Source organism: Dermacentor andersoni, chromosome 8 (assembly GCF_023375885.2).
Source record: "Dermacentor andersoni chromosome 8, qqDerAnde1_hic_scaffold, whole genome shotgun sequence".
Taxonomy (NCBI): domain Eukaryota; kingdom Metazoa; phylum Arthropoda; class Arachnida; order Ixodida; family Ixodidae; genus Dermacentor; species Dermacentor andersoni.
Window position 1 is genome coordinate 16,959,732 of NC_092821.1, and position 19,449 is coordinate 16,979,180.

Here is a 19,449-nt window from a genome sequence, read left to right on the forward strand (position 1 = left end):
ATTAGTCAACAAAATTTGTCGGCTAGTTTACATGAGCTCCACTTCATGTAAATGGTCTTCATGGCGTTTGTCTGCGGGACGCACCTGGCGCGTATGTGGACCATGTTGCCCCAAACACCGGTAACACCTTGTTCATACCCGCTCCCACAGAGGTCTGAGTCTTCCCTACAGCTGTCACCGCAGAAGAAGCAGTCTGGCCCCCGAACCAAGGACAAATCGCAGCCGCGAACTTCAGTCACCCTTGCTGCAAAGCGTTGTCGTCTGCTACTGCTCCCACGCGTATTGTTGGAAGCGCCCGCTAGGTGGCTATCAGTGGCGCCTCTATAGGCGGTGCACGCGGCCTATACAGATCCGCCGCCACCGATCTGGCTCTCTGATTGCCACCGCACAGGGGTTGCATTAAAGGAGGAGCGAAGAAAGGAATTAAGTTCGAGCCGGCGCTTTGACAACCGGAGACTCGCAGGAAGAGGGGGGAGGGGGGCGGCGTGTACACCCAGCGGCAAACGATGGGGGCAGAAGCGCGCGCAGCAAGCGGACAACACGATAAAGGGAGGAGGGAAGAGATAGCAGCGACTGACTGATGCCGCTGACGCCGATAGTGAGTCAACCCCAGCTGCGGAGTTGGTTTCAGGGACAACGCCGCCGATGCCGACACAAACAATATGATACCCTCGCTTCTGCAGCGCTAAGAACCAGGTCTAGCCGTGGGAAGGTGGTCACGTATTCGTCGACGTGCCGGGGCCTACGTGAAATAACCGGCGCGTCGGCAACTGAAGAGCACCCTATCCGCCACACAAGAACAGGGGGGGTGGGGTGGGACCCTTTCCTCCTCTTTCTGCATGGCGGCGACGGTGTTCTATGCAGTCACGTTATCTTGACTCTCTAGCGGCGTCAGCGGCATCCAGCGGTATCAGTCGGTCGCTGCTAGCGCTGGGGGGATGAAAGGGGGGCGGAGCTGGTTACGAGGCCGACGACAACGCCGACGACGACGCGAAACCCAGGAACGGACGCCAAAGAGCTGCGCTCTAAAAAGAAAAGAATGAGAAATGAGTATTATGCGGGGCTGTGACAAAGTTTCTGTTTCATGAAGGCATACCTACTCTATGTCCACTGCAACCGAGATCTCCAATTCTGCCTTTGCTGTGTCAGCTGACTCCAAAACTGTCATGCTTTTCAGCATCATGCCTATCACTTTTCATTGCATCTGCACATCATCAGGACACACTACACTATATATCTTAGGCAAGGGCTCAGAAGAATAAAGCGAAGCAAGGGGCTTGATTTTCTTTAATTACAACTATGCATGAAGTAGATAGAGAATGAAGCCAAAGAAAATGTACACCAAGTTAACCGTTCTTTTAATTGAAATGCAGAAATCTCAAGGAAAATAGAAGCCAATGTGTCATGCCCATGTGTCTAATGCTGTACGATTAAGCTACCAAGGTGGCTGACACACAGTCCACTTCATTGAGCATTCACACATGTGTCATAGATTTAGCCTTGGGAGTGTTGATAGCCAGGGCCACTCAAGCCATGGTGGCAGATGTGGAATGCCCTTTTAACCACGGTACATGAACATATAGAGTGTCTCGTGTCACATGACAAAATGTTTGCGAGTCTGGAGATGGGATACATGCTTGCAACTGTCACTGCACAAGAACTCTAATGCTGAAAGCAGAGAAGACAAAACTAATTTGTCTTCTCCAAAAGCAAAAGATTTTGCAAGATCAGCAAAATAGCAAGTTATAATAAAATAAAATAAAACAATAACAAAGGTATCTATTACCACAAACGGTCACATTGTGCAATAATCAACAGCGTAAGGAGTTAAAGATGCAACAATAGATGATATCATGGGGGTCAGAGAAACTGTGGTGGTTTTTGCCAATCATAAAGAGCAACCATATGTTGACACTCCTGTCAAAAGGCCTGCTGCTTTTTGCTAAAGTGACCTGCATATCAATTCTCAAATAGAAGATATTGTACTGACGGCCTTTTGTTCTCTCTTTATAATCGCAATAAGATTGTTTTCTTAGCTTCCTTGTTTGTCCATAAAAGCTAAACCATTTTATGAGTACCTCAATGCCATAAAAGTGAGTTGCCACACAAACGTGGACTTGCTTAGATGCTTGCAGAAAACAAAAAGCCTAGCCATAGAGGCAAGAAATGACAGCAACCATTTTCCTTCTTTAATTGAATGATGTGGCCCAAAAATACAACCTTGCCGTCCAATTTGAAGAAACACAAAGCAGCACCAAGTGCAACATCTTTTAAAGCTTTTAGAATAAAAATGTACATCAATGTACTATGGCTTGTGAGAAAGACACATGTACACCACTGGTGACTAACCTGTAACTGACTGGCTGGAAGCCAATGAATTGCGTGTCCTCCTTTCTGCATCTTCGACGGCAGAGGAAGCCTACAAAGCAAAAGTGGTTACAAGCCACCTCAGAACACCGCTGGAAACATGTCACATGATGCGACCCATGCTTGCTTCGAGAAACTTAGATTGTCACTTTGAAAAACACTGCTCACCAAGGTATACATAGCTTTGTAGATTTTCACTCACAGAATAATTCACAAAACATTTCATACAACACAATGGCAGTATATATGGCTAAGTGTTAAAAGGAAGACTCAGAATAATGGCAATAAGATCAAATTTACAGTGCAGAAATTTCTAGTGCATGTAGAAAAAAAATGGTCACGAAACCAGCGTTTAAAGCTTTTTCAATTGACCGTGCGTGTTCTACATGCTTGTGACGCAAATTCTGTCACATTTGGATACAACTGTCTTAATTTTGCTGGGAATGCAAAACCCACATTTCAAAGAAAGTAGAAGCCTTTGTAAGTACTTCCAATGGCCTTACTATACAGGGGTTGGACTGCCCAAAGTAATTCTGAAGCAATTCTGGGAGCAATTTAAAGCAGATATTTCATATTGAAGCAGGCCAATCTGAATCTTGGTGGAAATGGAATATGACAGCATACTTCAAAACTACGACGGAACACAGAATAAACCAATACCAGCACTGTACTGAATCTGCCCTAAGCAATGTCATAAGTTGAATTTTTAAGCAGATTACCCCGATACTGGAACCATCTAGTGCATGCAAGTTTTGGTGATAGTGCCTGTAAACTTTTAGTTAGTGGTAGCAATCACAAAAAAACATGCATTCTGCAAGAATAAATTCAAAATGTCAAAAAGTAGCACAAGACATTATTTATAAATGCAGTTTCCTTTAATGTCTTGACAGTGAGGTTGAAGTGCCTGGAAATGCGCTTCACTGACAGACCGTACAGAGAAGCCAGAGTTATGAACTACTGTGGTCTATTGAACACCATCTCTACATAATAGGAACAGTTTTGCCTTGCCGCAAGGCAATCTGAGCGTGCGGCCGTAGAAGTGCGCTTTGTAGCTGTACAGTACTAGAATATGGAAAAGTGGGTCGAGCGATGGCACAGCACATGCTTTCCTATAAAACCGAAAACATTGGTGGCACTACAGTCGAACTATATATTCCCGTGCTGACACCCAAGATGATAGCGAAATATATTCCCAAATTATGCGATCCAATCGACGCAATAACAATTTCTGACCTGCCGTGGTGGCTTGGCGACTTTGGCGTTGCGCTGCTAAGCATGAGGTCGCGGGATTGAATCCGCATTTCGATGGGGTGCGATGCAGGATCCCCCGTGTCCCGTGCATTAGACCCCCCCGGTGGTAAAAATTAATCTGGAGTGCCCCATTACGGTGGGCCTCGTAATCAAATTGTGGCTATGGCATGTAAAACCCCATAACTCGTTAATTCAACATAATTTATGGGCCACCACATGTCACTGCTGATCAAGAGAGCCGCATGGACTTTGGGCTGGTATAACGTAAACCTATTCCAACCTTTTTATTGCAATAGGAGTTATATGGACACTCGAGGAGCATTTCTGTTGTGGGTGTCACCATGATGTTCTGTATAAAGTCCAAGGACGCTAACATCATTGCCGCGTGCCTTATGCTGTATGTGCGAGGGAAAGTGTGCGAGGCTAAGTTGATGATAGTGGCTCAATCTCGCACACGCAAGGGTGGAAAGTATAGAGGAAGCGCACCGTCTTTCGTTGCACACAATGCACTGGGGGAAGGGGAGGATGGAGGCCTTCTACTTCAGCGGCTGTTGTGTGGTGCATCCACGCAGGCCCTATGTTGAAAGTGATCTGCGATGAATACAGAGTCTAGGTGCACTGGGGGGCTCATAGCTTTGTGTACACTCTGTTCTCGCCGCTTAGTTCATCTTGAAGTGAGAGGCAGCACGAAGGTCAATTCACTCGCTGCTGCTGTCGCTCTTCTTCATGCCAGCGTTTTGACGAGTGTCTGCAATCACCAATACGCATGCATGTTTGCCCGAGCATGCGTGACATCATGCTTATTAATTTAGTTAGTAGGCAAATCTTTACCAGCTTATACGGTTGATGAGGCTACTACTACCCTTACTTTGTATAACTGTCTATTAACTGGCCATTGCAATCGATGCTTCACCTTGCAGGCAAACCTGCGACTTTTTATTCCAAATCTGTCATGAGCCCTTCGTGATAGGTCGAAATGGCTCGGGCCTCGCCCACATGGGCAGAACAACAGATTGGAATAGTTTTATGTTATACCAATCCTGGGGGCAGATGCCAGCCCGCTCAATACGGTGTACCACACACCTCCCTAATATCTAGTTAGCTAGCAGTGCCCTCAGCCTACTTTTCATTGTTTTGCACCTTAAATAGGGAGAATTGCATTGCTCCAGCCACTCAACCATATTCTCATCACCACCATCATCATCAGCCTATATTATGTCCACTGCAGGACAAAGGCCTCTCCCTGCAATCTCCAATTACACCTGTCCTGCACCAAGCGATTCCAACTAGCGCCTGCGAATTTCTTAATTTTATCACTCCACCTAGTCTTCCGGCGTCCTCGACTGCACTTCCTTTCTCTTGGCACCCATTCTGTAACCATAATGGTCGACAGGTTATCTAGCCTACGTATTACATTACCTGCCCAGCTCCATTTCTTTTTCTTTATGTCACTTAGAATATCGGCTATCCCTGTTTGTTCTAACTGACATCCATATTCTAGCACACTCCAAGTACAGCCGTCCTGGCTGTTCTGACAGCAGCAACAACAGTCGGGAGTGGCCGCAAGTGCGCCGGCCACTTGCCGGAAGCGCCGACAGTCTGGTGTTATAAGTGTGAAAATTGCGAGGAACTGCAGGAGGTGCCGTAGCACAGTGTGTGTAATGTCAATGGCTGCACTCTCTTTTGGAGAACGAATCCACTTGCTGTTTGCAGCCACTGCCGGAGCACACATTCCAAAGCTGTTCTGGCGCGGCGTGGTGCAATTTCAGTGAAATTTCTATGTTTGGCACAGTCTAGCGCAGGAAACTGCGTTTTTATCAAAATGGCGCAATTACCTCAGTCCTCTGCATATATTAATCTTCGGATCTACTTCTACCCTTTGTCAGGTGGTACCATTACCCTACACGAAAACTGTAGGTTCCAGAACTGAGGCATGAAACCGCTGTCTCTGAGGCTATGAAATAAACTGGTACATATGCAAAACATTGTCATGTTCTGAAGTGTGATGCAAACACTACAGAAAAACATAACTGATCACAATTATTTCGTTTAATTATGTAATTGATTACAGATGCCAATTACTGCCCCACTAAAGCAATCAAGCAATTACTAAAAAGTGATTGATTACTTTACTGTTACTTAGCTCCATACTTTAACGCTGGACAAATACAGTAAATAGAACAAGGCGGCCTGGCTCTTTCAATGTGTTCTCCGAAAAGCTTCACACATTATCTTTACAAGAATTGCTTGTCAAAATTTTGTTTGGCAATTTTCCCTAGTTCTTATTGTGAAGATATCTGCAAGGAAACTGAAAACTCGCTCCACACGCCTGCTAAAGAGCACTGCATAGTAACATACAATGACTTGCTCAACAGATTCTAGTAACTCAATCCCGTGATGCTCCAGGTCTGGGTTCTCGATAAAGTGCAGCACTTAATTGTTGAGGAAGGTGCTACCAATAGCGCCAATGCAAAACAGAAAAATTGATCACACATGACTTTCTTGCATCAACGTTTAAAGTGGACATCACTATCGAGCCATAGAAGTGCCGTTTCAACTTGTTGTCTAACATCTGGCGGACCTCCTGTTTGGGCACACTCCACTTGTTAGCCATTTAGACTTAAACGATAAATTGTAACGGATGCTAGCAAAGCAAATCTTGAAATTCTGGCCATATCTGTAATGGAATTTAATATGAAGCTGCATAGTATTCAGCCCTAGAAATATTGTTTGTGTGCTCCAATCACAAAAATATGTTTATTTGAGTCACGTAATATCAAACAGGTAGAAACTTATGCATTTAATAGCTAAAATATTTGTCTATATTAGAGAAGTCATAGACGGCACTAAACGAAGAATTGAGCAGCAGCCCTTTCTGCCTATGAAGGCAGCTTAAATGTGCTTCCAGCATAGAGTGAGAGCAACTTATTATAAGAAACAATTCAACAATTACAGTATTCCCTAATGCGAAATTTGAGCGTAGCTCTGTACGTGTTTTTATAGTGCTATATATCGTCTGGCGTGGACAATGTCTCGTGCGGCACATTGCAAATAAACATATGAAGCAAAGTGTGGCGTGATTGCCTCGCTAATTGAGAGATCATGAGAGGCAGCACATGGGTGACGTGTGGGTGCGATTCACAGCAGCTGCCGCAGACAGATCTCTGCTCATGCAGCACTTTGTTTCCATATATGGTATCAGTGGATACACTCGGTTCATCCCATCGCTGAACAGACGATGGTGCACTACTCTTGTGCCGTCTTGCAGCAGTTGTCGCCACAGAGCCTGTCTTTCACGGCACTACGCTTTTCTTCTCACACTTTTGCCCCACCCTCCTCCTTCCACCTTTCCACCTTATAGTTCCACTGCACCCTCTTCCTCCACTCTCTTCGAAATCGCCGTCTTTCATCCCCCGCTGTGCTCCGCATTCACTCTTTCATCCTATGCTGTGCTTGTTCGTTGAGTTACACTGAGGGACAATGCTGAGGCTCACCAATGCTGAATGCAGGAACTGGTGACTAAGAGCTGCGCTGTAAAAAAGCTCCGAGGTCGGATTTCCGAGAGAAGTGCGCTAATCTGCAAGCCTGACATGTTCAGGTGATCCAAGTGTACCTGCAGGATGCAGATTGTGGGTCGGAGGTAACCCCATGCACATGGTTTCATTCCTCTTGCTAGTTCGAGCCAATTAAGTGTTCCAAGCTGCGTCGCCTGTCAGCGCTTGCTTCATCAAAAACGTAAGTGGCTACATGCAACTGCTTAGTGAAAAAAAATTACCGACGATTACGTTACTTCCTAATGCGAAATTTGAGCACAGCAAATAACTCACCGCATTAAGTTGTGGAAGGTGCGCTGGCCTCCAGGGATATTTGTAACCGTTTGTTGTCGAAAAATGAGGAATGTCACCTTTCCGCACAGATTGCATGCATGAAGAACACAGTCTGAATTGACACAAGTCCGAGTTGGGAAACGCACACCGGAGATTCTCACGGCACGTATCCGGAAGCGGTTTCACGTCATTTTGGAACCAGAGCCGATCACACACTGAACACACACTTCCAAACGGATTGTCTGTAAACTGTCGCCGGAAAGCATTTGTTGCACCCTGACTGTTTGCGAGCCTTTGTTTGCGTTTGGCCTCGGCCTCGGCCGCGCGAACGGTAGAGTCTTCTCTGCAACGGCGATGAGCTTCTGCTTCAGCCTCGCTTACTGCTGGTTGCTCTCGACGGCGGCGATGAGCCTCCGCTTCGGCAGTGCGAACGGCAGGGTCTTCTCGGCGGCGGCGATGAGCTTCTGCTTCAGCCTCGCTTACTGCTGGTTGCTCTCGACGGCGGCGATGAGCCTCCGCTTCGGCGGCGCGAACTGCAGGGTCTTCTCGGCGGCGGCGATGAGCTTCTGCTTCAGCCTCGCTTACTGCTGGTTGCTCTCGACGGCGGCGATGAGCCTCCGCTTCGGCGGCGCGAACGGCAGGGTCTTCTCGGCGGCGGCGCTTAGCCTCTGCTTCGGCGACGCGTACTCCTGGATCATCTCGACGGCGGCGACGGTAAGCTTCTGCTTCGGCGGCACGCACCTCTGGATTCTGACGGCGACGGCGCTGGGCCTCTGCTCTGGCAGCTCGTTTAGCAGCAGCAGCAGCAGCAGCAGCAGACGGAGGACTTCCATCGGTCGTCTCGCTCATGGCTCAGAAAGAACTGGCAGATAATTTCGCAGTGGCGAACGGCAGCGGCAATTTCGGCTCGGGCGGTGCACATATACAGATCCGCCGCCACCGATCTGGCTCTCTGATTGCCACCGCACAGGGCGAACGGCAGCGGCAATTTCGGCTCGGGCGGTGCACATATACAGATCCGCCGCCACCGATCTGGCTCTCTGATTGCCACCGCACAGGGGTTGCATTGGAGGAGGAGCGAAGAAAGGAATTAAGTTCGAGCCGGCGCTTTGACAACCGGAGACTCGCAGGAAGAGGGGGGAGGGGGGCGGCGTGTACACCCAGCGGCAAACGATGGGGGCAGAAGCGCGCGCAGCAAGCGGACAACACGATAAAGGGAGGAGGGAAGAGATAGCAGCGACTGACTGATGCCGCTGACGCCGATAGTGAGTCAACCCCAGCTGCGGAGTTGGTTTCAGGGACAACGCCGCCGATGCCGACACAAACAATATGATACCCTCGCTTCCGCAGCGCTAAGAACCAGGTCTAGCCGTGGGAAGGTGGTCACGTATTCGTCGACGTGCCGGGGCCTACGTGAAATAACCGGCGCGTCGGCAACTGAAGAGCACCCTATCCGCCACACAAGAACAGGGGGGGGGGGACCCTTTCCTCCTCTTTCTGCATGGCGGCGACGGTGTTCTATGCAGTCACGTTATCTTGACTCTCTAGCGGCGTCAGCGGCATCCAGCGGTATCAGTCGGTCGCTGCTAGCGCTGGGGGGATGAAAGGGGGGCGGAGCTGGTTACGAGGCCGACGACAACGCCGACGACGACGCGAAACCCAGGAACGGACGCCAAAGAGCTGCGCTCTAAAAGTAACTCGACTACAGTGAGTGTTACCGAGTGATCAAAATGATTGTTAAATATGAAAATTATAAAGAAATGTAATTAATTACATGTAATTCGTCACATCCAAGTCTGGTAGCACTTAATGGAAGTTGTCATATAAGAAGCCAGCAAACACTGACACCAAGGACATCATAGGGGAAATTACTCATGCTTAATAAATGAAATAAAGAAATGATAAATCAATGGAAATTAAAGTGGATGAAAAAACAACTTGCCGCAGGTAGGCAATTTATTTCATTTATTAAGCACAAGTAATTTCCCTATGTTGTCCTTGGTGTAAGTGTTTGTTGGTGTCTTATGATAGGGCTAATAAAAATCGGGTCCCTCGGTTAACCCCCTTTCTTCTCATTTAATAGAAGTTGGATGTTCACATGTCACTTTTCAAACTGTTTCACTACCGTAAGCAAGCCACACAAAGCAATTTTTGACTTCCTTTTGACGCCACCATCGCTGCGGTTTTTAGCGCGATAGCTTTACAACTCCAGGTACAAACCCAGAAAATGCCTGGTTCCGCAAATCTGACCGTCAAGCTCAGCCGAGGTCAAATTGGGACTCAGGCCTGCCAATATTGGCAACTGCTGCGTATGCCTCATGGATGGCCTCATCTTGAAAGTGATCTGCGATGTGTACAAAGTGTGTGTGCCGAGTGCTGGTAACTTCATATGTGCAGTGCTTTCGATGCTTAGTTTGCGTTGAAGCGAGACGCAGCATGAAGATCAATTCGCTCGCTACTGCTGCCACGCCAAGCAGCATCTCTTTGTTGTCTTGTGGTTCAATTGTAGATGCAGTAGTTGCTATCAGCGCCGAGCAGCGTTTGTCTCCTTTCCCAAACTAAGCAAAGCTGTGCTGTTGCTCGACAAACTCGGTTTAACCGCATTCAACCACGGCAGCTGTTTTCCTCTGGTTCATGCAGAGGGAGAATCAGATGTTTGTGTATCATGGAAAGACTGTGAAACTGCAATCAAGATACTGTGAAGTATAAAGAGAGAGATTTTCTCGTCATTGCCTCAACAAGAATACTGGTTGTGATTTGCATAAAACTTGCATAGTTGTAGAAAGAGCGCACATAAATTATGGGAATCATAGAATTACCAAATTATGAAGCTATTTAATGAGTACCTTGTGATAACTGAATTTGCACAAATGAGTACCGTTCAAAATTTCAAGCTGAAGTATGGTAACATTTTAATTTTGACGTAACCCAGTAGAGCCATGTTCATAGCTTCTCAAAAAAACAAAGAAACATGAGAAACCGTTTAAAACGGCAAAACGTAAGATCTAAAGTCAGTAAAGAACTTTACAGGCTCAACTGTAGTTGACATCTATTTTTACATGAAAGGCGAAGCGTTCGTCAATCGTTGCAGCATGAGACACCCATGTGCTGAACTGGTGAGGCCTACGAGGCGATTTGTCATTTTTGCAGCTTCCGGAAACTTACCGTATTTGCACGATTGTAAGTTGACCTATGTTTTTTATTTGAAAATGTGAAGTGGGGGGGGGGGTCGACTGTAGCCGAAGTCGAAACCAAAACATGGCACCGCCAAAAAAGCAAGACCAATGAGATATCAGGGGAGCTACAACGTAGCTACAATTTTATGCTTGCTCTATGGTCCTACCCGTAGCTTTTTGCTATCCCATGTGTTTGTTCCCTTCTCGGAAGGCTTCTTCGACATTTTTGAGTTTTACAGTGCACACAACAGTCACAGGGGTGAGGACGATGGTCGATAGTTAATGGAAGTGCCGCTGTTCCATTTGCGTCGGCACCCATCAGAACGGCGGTGCTTTCGGGGAGTATCGATAATTCATGGAAGAGCTGGCACCGCTCACGTGTTTCTCTTTCCCTGTAGCGCTTAGTTTACCGCGTTCGACTTGACTGCCGGCTACGTGCTACTACCATGCTTCCTCAGCCGTCATGAGTGCTTTAGGCCCACTAACATTCGATGCTCGTTCACAGCAGCATTCAAGAGTGCTGCCACCCTTTTACACTGAAGAAACAATATCACTGCACAGTGGGCCGCAAGTTCAATGTTTCTCAACAAGTGGTGCGGGAGTGGCAACTGCAGTGAAGCAAAATTTTCACATATGACGGCAAGTGACGAATTTCCCACGGGCTAAAGTCTGGACGATTTCCAGAACTGTAGGCCAAGCTTGTGGCGCACGTCCCTGAAAGGCGTGATCGGTTCTTGCCAACAAGTGCGACATGGTCATGAAACAAGCCCGGATCTTCGCCTTTTGAGGACCTGCTCCGCTGTGAGTACGAGTGGCTGGCAGCAGAAGACTGCAAACTTACGCCAACCAGACCTGTCAAAAGAGCCTGCCTGACAGCTACGTGTGGTTGGGTGCATTCGGTGTGGGCTGCTGTTCCACAAGATGTCGTGGTGCGGTCGTTTGCCAAATGTGGAATTTCACTGGACGACGACGCACTGTGGGACCGCAGCAGCAATGACGATGGCAGCACTAGTGAGGACGATGGCACAAGTGAAGAGTAGCAGTCCAGTGACCAGGTCAGCTGCCAATAAATTTTCGTTATCGAATGTGCCCTCGGGTATGCTCTTAACTTTTTTTCCCCCCTGTCACACGCGATATGGGAGGGTCGACTTACATTCGAGTCGACTTACCATCATGTAAATACGGTATGCGTGTGTGCAATACTCGAATTCAGCCTGTGTCAGAAGCTTGCTGACAGCGTGTCTACCAAGTTGACATTTCCAAATTCCCTGAGTTTTCTAGGTTTTCCCTGAGTGCCTTTGCAAAATTCCCTGAGTGATGCAGAACTAGTTTTATGTCAAGACGAGCTGAAACCTTATCGCCCGATGCGGTCATTCTCTAGTAAGCATATAAAAAAAAATTTAAAAACGACTTAATCCAATTTGAATACTAAGGAGTAGTGTTCATGTTATTCAAAAAGAAAATAGAAGGGTGGGGTTAGTAAAATGCACAGCAAATAAGATATCCTCGAAAAAAATTGCAAATCCAGTCGGACATCTCAAATGTGAATAAAAAAGGAGATGCATACAAAAGCAAATATTTTCGAATATGAGCTATTTCTATCAATTGATAGCAAGCTCAGCGGTATGAGGCCCGAACTTTATCATCACGACTGAGATTCTCTCTCAGCAGCTCGTAAGTCAAGCTCAAATGTCCTGACATACTCTCAGCCCATGCACGACGTCTCACTGTTATGTTTCACTGCTTTAAAGAGTTTATTTTTGTTTGCATTAGGGACACTTGCATATCGGCATCAGCCAACACTTTGTTTTTTGAGCTCAAGCTCCTTCAAAATGGCGGCAGCATGCTTCCTTTCCGTTCATTCCTCAATGCGCAGGTCCTTTCTGTTCCTGTACTCCTTCCGCCACTCGTTCGCCCCACAGATCATTTGAAGCATCTTCTTTACCAGTCGCAGAGTCCACGTCCGAGTTTTCGAACTCCTTAGGGGCCGCGAAAACGTCCGAAAAATCGGTCGGTTGGAAAAAAATAAATGCATGTCATTTACTGCCCTTAATGGCTCAAACCACCACAGGCACATTCGAAAACGCTCTGAAGGCCTTTCGGGACATGTATTAGGCATATCGGTGCTCGCACTGTGACAGGAAATACCGATTGCATGCGTGTATAATTCAGGAATACATACTGTGTCCCGTGGCAATTGCCCCTTCCCATGCTTGTTACGCTTCACTGCAATACTTTTGCACATGCTTCACCAAGTAAGATTTCTATAAGGAGGCGAAGCTGACTTTCGGGAACTGGCATTATGCAACGCACAGTGCTTTCTAAGCCAATGGCGAGGACCGCAAAGGCGGAGTCCGTGCCATTACTGACAGCAGCGAATTCTTTCAATAAAGAACACGGCACCCAACGGCAAGAAGCTTCATAGCCAACGTCGAAGCAGCTAGGCCTAGCGTTGCCGCAGCATTGGCTACAGCTGTCAGCGGATCTGCGTGCTAGGGCGCTGATTTCAGGCGGGGCAGCAGCGGCAGCTTTTATTAATACCGTTTCGGACCTGCGGTCACGACAAAATGTCCGGAAAATCGGGTGGCGAAGAGTTCTTGCGTCCGAAATTATAGATGTTCGGATACATTGACTCTTGGGAGACGTGGTGGTGCCGCGAAGCCGTCCAAATTATCCGGAATCCGGAAAGTCGGTCGTTGATTGTACACTGACAACTCCTCCAGCCGCCGACAGGACATCAAAGACAATTCATTACGATTTCTGTCTGTTGCTCGATCCAGAATTACCGCGACTTTCGACCCTTTCAATAAAATTACAGCTCATTTTCCCTGATAGAGACACAAATTCCCCGAGTTTTCCCTGAGTTTTTCCAGACTACTCAAAATTCCTGAGAATTCCCGGTTTTCCCGGTTGGTAGACACCCTGCTTGCAGAAGTTTTGATGTGCCCACTCGGCCCGAATTGAACACAAGAAGCCCATGCAAGTCAAGGTGGTGAGGCCCAAGTGCATGACGTTGTCGTTTTCCTATTGCGTAATGTTTAAAGATCGGGGGAACCCGAAATGAAGTCGAGCTGGTTGGCGACACAAAAATACAATGCCGCCAGAGTGAAACATGACGCTGACTTGCTGCAGGTGGTGCATTTGGGTTATCGCCTATTAAAAGCCTGCATTACACTTCCAACGACACTACGACCCGTGCGCTGTGAAACAGATAGGTGAAGATCCTTATTGCAATAGGTTTGGTGGCGATAGTTGTGAATGCGCAGTGGGATGACCTGGGAGGAGATTTGCTGCTACTGGAATAAGAAACCGAGTGCACGCTGGTGTTTTCATGTGAGACGGGCAGACGAGTATTGCAAGAAAGCTGCTGCAGTGGGTCACCTTTCCTTGTTAACATGACATCAAGCAGACAGAAAACGTATAATACGACGGCAGTCTGGCAGTGTACCGAACGTTGATGCTGAAAGATTGCGTTTTCCAGGAACGTATGAACTGGTAAAAAAGCGTAACTGTATTGGGTAATTTTCCATGTTATCAATAGCGAACATTGATACCAATAAATTGTATGTAACGGGACTGTATCAACGAGGCTCTCCTGTATACAGTCCTGTGTGGCTATGGTTAAGTGCACTGTAGTCTCTGACCCATTTGACATTGCGATTTTTTGCCTCCCTTTGTTTTTGTTTTTTTATATTGTCTGTTGATTGTGAGGCCTACGTTAACTAAAAGTGAAAATTTTGCTGTTAGTATTTTTGGTTGTTTCTTAACTTGATATCATAGTATCACCTGAAATTAGTCTGTGTTAGTGAATAGTGAAATTTTTGAATATATGTTGTGCAACATGATCATCAAATATTGAACTGGATATAGAATGTTTAATATTTAGCTTGCACAGAGTTCTTGTTTTGAAAAAGAAGAAAGCAGGTTTATGTACACTGGCACCATGCAACAACTGCTTTGAACTATCTGGAACACAATGGCAATGACGAATTGTTGCTGTTAGTATTTTTGGTTGTTTTGTACCTTAATATAATAGTGTTACCTGAAATTATTCTGTGCTAGCGAATAGCAAAATTTTGGAATATAGCGAGAAACGATCACTGTTTATTGAATCGAATATACAACATTGAATAGTAACAAGGCAAGCCTTATGCCCTTGGTATGTCTCGTTATATGTGCATCATGTAGCTTCAATGGTTCTAGAAATGTGCGAGGAAATGTCTGCCAATTGGCGGCCACGAAATATCAAAGCTCACCAAGCGTTCTGCAGTGTTGTCAAGGGAATTCTTATTGGCTGTTGAACTGCACTGCTCTTCAATCGGGTACAGCGTTGGCACTGCGCCCCTTTTTAGACGCTTCCTATAGCCCGCACTGCCACCACGTGGTCGCTGAAACCGGAAGCAGCGCACTGTGAAGTGCAGTGAGCACACGAAACTGATCTCATTGGTTGGTGGGTTCCAGTCACAGGCATCACCACAGGGGCACCCACGCACAAAGTCAATCCAAGCCTGGCGCTGGGACGGCTCAGCAGGCAAGGGGTACAGGATGGAGCTGGGTGCTGACCGTGAGTGGCAGACTGGCACGACACACCGTGCGGTTCTCGGTGCAGCAGGATCTGCATTGCTGTTCCAAAAGATGTGAGCTATAGCAAAACTCTACAGTTCATGTGCAAGCCACATCACCTGCCAGTTGCATATCACACTACAGTAAACTCTCAGTTGTACGAACGTTGGTTTATCGAATATTTCAGAATAAACTTTTTAAAAATCCCCGGCAGTTTTCTTATAGATTCTATGCAAAAATATTTCACTTAAACGAATTTCGGAACAATCAACATTTCAGTTTAACGAACTCGCTCAGAGGACCAAGGCTTGCACTGCACTGAACTGCAGGTGCAACCGAGGCCCGCCCTCATCAAACCGCCGCTCCAGTGGCAATGTAACGTCGCTGGCGCTACAGAGCCCTTGGGGCAAAGCGGCGGCGCGGAAAACGAACGGCAAAGAGGCATGGCCTCCGAGATCACCTGCACAAAAAGAGCAAGCATGTAATCTCGGAGGCCATGATCAAAGTAACATCGCTGGCGCTTACAATGCCGCCAGAGCAAAGCGGCGATCTGTCACACCACAAACCACGTGGTGTGTGTTTTTTCCGACCGGCTAGTCGTGGCATGGTAGACATCTCTTTCCAGTCTCGTCGGTTTCGCGTGTGCACACAAATGACCCACGTGGTGTGTTTTTCATTGATATGTACAAATTCCATTTCACATATTTCTAACACTATGGATGCCATGTCTTTTGCTCCATGAATTGCACTTCAAACTTTTGACTCTGTATGCCATGCCTTATGTTGGTCTAGTGAATATTTAGTTTAGTGAACTTTCAGTTAAGTGAACTATTTCCTTCGGTCCCTTGAAGTTCACTCAAGTGAGAGTTCACTGTATACTGGACATATGCGGTTACCAACTGTGACAACTGGATGGATGCCGGAGGGCAAACACTGACACCACACTGCCCCTTGCTTTGTTAACAAATGCTCTGGACCCATCTCTGTGAAGACACTTGCTCATGCCATGGCCTATCATACACTGCTACACTGCTCTGCCTGCTACCTGTTGTCACAAATCCTCTCAGGCAACACAAATGATAATGAACGTTGAATTCCCCTCTGAAAAGGGACAGTAGCAGATGTCTCACATTACAGCATACTGTATAGACTCGTGTAAGGGCTGAACTTCTTTTCACAATTTTTTTTTCACGGCCCTTTCACAAATTTCACGGCCTTTGCATGGGACTGAACTGTGGAGCAGCGAATGACTTGCGCACACCGTAGATCTAGTGATCTAATAGCGGCACACAAAAATTCGCCGATGCACAAGCGCTGCATCGGAGCATCAAATGCGAGTGCTTCACCGTGGGAAACTTTTTCTTTCAAACTTTGGGCAGCCAAGTTGGGGGTGTGGCCCTACACGAGCCTAATGGTACGATTATACCTGCCAACTGTGAACTTTAAAATTTGTAAAAATTTTCTGGACACTACATGATGACAAAGAGGGGGGGGGGAGCAAAAGGTGAATAGCATGCACTGTTTTTAATGCCTACCCACAGCAAGCGCCTTTTCACATAATATATATATATATATCACATGCTCATCCAACTTTGCCAATAATGTTACCAGTCATGTTTCGTTGTGTTAACACTTGCTGACCAAAATATATGTACCCACCCCTTATGTAATACCCCTCGTGGGTCTTTAAGGTATTAAAATGAAATACACACACAAACACAAACAAACAAACACACACAAACACACACACACGGTGATAATTTTTAAGTTTTACGAAAGTTTAAAAAAAAACATTACCGACGATTACGTTACTTCCTAATGCGAAATTTGAGCGCAGCAAATAAGCTGTTTCACCTAGCATTTGTTGCACCCTGACTGTTTGCGAGCCTTTGTTTGCGTTTGGCCTCGGCCGCGCGAACGGTAGAGTCTTCTCTGCGACGGCGATGAGCTTCTGCTTCAGCCTCGCTTACTGCTGGTTGCTCTCGACGGCGGCGATGAGCCTCCGCTTCGGCGGTGCGAACGGCAGGGTCTTCTCGGCGGCGGCGATGAGCTTCTGCTTCAGCCTCGCTTACTGCTGGTTGCTCTCGACGGCGGCGATGAGCCTCCGCTTCGGCGGCGCGAACTGCAGGGTCTTCTCGGCGGCGGCGATGAGCTTCTGCTTCAGCCTCGCTTACTGCTGGTTGCTCTCGACGGCGGCGATGAGCCTCCGCTTCGGCGGCGCGAACGGCAGGGTCTTCTCGGCGGCGGCGCTTAGCCTCTGCTTCGGCGACGCGTACTCCTGGATCATCTCGACGGCGGCGACGGTAAGCTTCTGCTTCGGCGGCACGCACCTCTGGATTCTGACGGCGACGGCGCTGGGCCTCTGCTCTGGCAGCTCGTTTAGCAGCAGCAGCAGCAGCAGCAGACGGAGGACTTCCATCGGTCGTCTCGCTCATGGCTCAGAAAGAACTGGCAGATAATTTCGCAGTGGCGAACGGCAGCGGCAATTTCGGCTCGGGCGGTGCACATATACAGATCCACCGCCACCGATCTGGCTCTCTGATTGCCACCGCACAGCGCGAACGGCAGCGGCAATTTCGGCTCGGGCGGTGCACATATACAGATCCGCCGCCACCGATCTGGCTCTCTGATTGCCACCGCACAGGGGTTGCATTGGAGGAGGAGCGAAGAAAGGAATTAAGTTCGAGCCGGCGCTTTGACAACCGGAGACTCGCAGGAAGAGGGGGGAGGGGGGCGGCGTGTACACCCAGCGGCAAACAATGGGGGCAGAAGCGCGCGCAGCAAGCGGACAACACGATAAAGGGAGGAGGGAAGAGATAGCAGCGACTGACTGATGCCGCTGACGCCGATAGTGAGTCAACCCCAGCTGCGGAGTTGGTTTCAGGGACAACGCCGCTGATGCCGACACAAACAATATGATACCCTCGCTTCCGCAGCGCTAAGAACCAGGTCTAGCCGTGGGAAGATGGTCACGTATTCGTCGACGTGCCGGGGCCTATGTGAAATAACCGGCGCGTCGGCAACTGAAGAGCACCCTATCCGCCACACAAGAACAGGGGGGGGGGGACCCTTTCCTCCTCTTTCTGCATGGCGGCGACGGTGTTCTATGCAGTCACGTTATCTTGACTCTCTAGCGGCGTCAGCGGCATCCAGCGGTATCAGTCGGTCGCTGCTAGCGCTGGGGGGATGAAAGGGGGGCGGAGCTGGTTACGAGGCCGACGACAACGCCGACGACGACGCGAAACCCAGGAACGGACGCCAAAGAGCTGCGCTCTAATAGCATGTTGAAAATAACATAATTCTACTCCTTGAGCTGGATTATTCAGAGAGGTAGACTTTGCTTGCATGAGAAATTGAAATCCATATTCAACTAATTAACAAAAATCCACTAATTATCTTTTGAATTAATTACTTTACTGAATACATTGCAATTTATGAATTGTAGACAGTGATTTTGCGAGGCATATCCACTTGGAACAAATGTCTAGAATGACACCACTTTGGACATATGCACCCTCAAACTTGCCGTAAAACTGCATTGTTGTTCCACTTACTTTAACAAAACGCTCTTTTATGCATTGAAACACAAAAGTAACTGGAACGCCCATGTATTTTGTTCCACATTTTGGCAAATATTTTGAAACTGGTGTCATCCTGGAAATTCATTTCAAGTGGACACGTCTTGCAAGCTCACCAGCTACAATTTGTAAATTGCAATGTATGCCATAAAGAAATTAATTAAAAAGTGAATTAAGCAAGCTCGGCTGAGTAGAATTTTGGCCGACTCCATGCGAGGTAGGTTGAGCACAATTTTGGGGTCTGCACCCTGTTGTGTCGGCAGCGGCAGGCAAGCGGGGGGCCCCGACGGGCGAACGCGCGGCTAGCGCCGGCGCAGTAAGGGAGACACGGAGCTAACTGCTCCCGATGAAAACCGGAACGAAGACCCTTTCTTGAACTTGAGACACAAGACTGTCCTGTTCCCGTAGATCTACACAGAGCCGCATGGTTCCATCCTTCTTGCGCACCACCACGAGTGGAGACACCCACTCAGTAGCCTCGACGCGCTCGATGACGTCGCAGTCCTCGAGACGTCGCAATTCATGTGTGACCTGGTCACGGAGGGCCAGGGGTAGTCGGCGCAACTTTGAAGATACTGGTTTCGCATCTTGTTGCCGATGAATTCGGTGCACAAAGTTGTTGACGAGGCCCAACTCGTCACTGTAAAGGTGATCAAAACCCGGAGGCACACCTGTGGGGCTCTGTAC

General features: G+C 47.7%; 1 protein-coding gene across 4 annotated transcripts in view; it reads right to left on the reverse strand.

Moving 5' to 3' along the window:
• The window catches only part of LOC126526730 (uncharacterized), a 94,829-nt gene that overhangs the window by 18,134 nt on the left and 57,246 nt on the right, over positions 1–19,449 (reverse strand). For 2 of the 4 annotated variants that reach the window (XM_050174591.3, XM_055068267.2), the window contains exons 2-3: positions 14,878–15,244; positions 2,350–2,419 (exon numbers count right to left, since the gene is read on the reverse strand). In XM_050174591.3, coding sequence (XP_050030548.1) covers positions 2,350–2,419; positions 14,878–15,244 — 437 coding nt within the window. The remainder of the gene's footprint in view (positions 1–2,349; positions 2,420–14,877; positions 15,245–19,449) is intronic. The other 2 variants (XM_055068265.2, XM_055068266.2) reach the window with 1 other exon arrangement.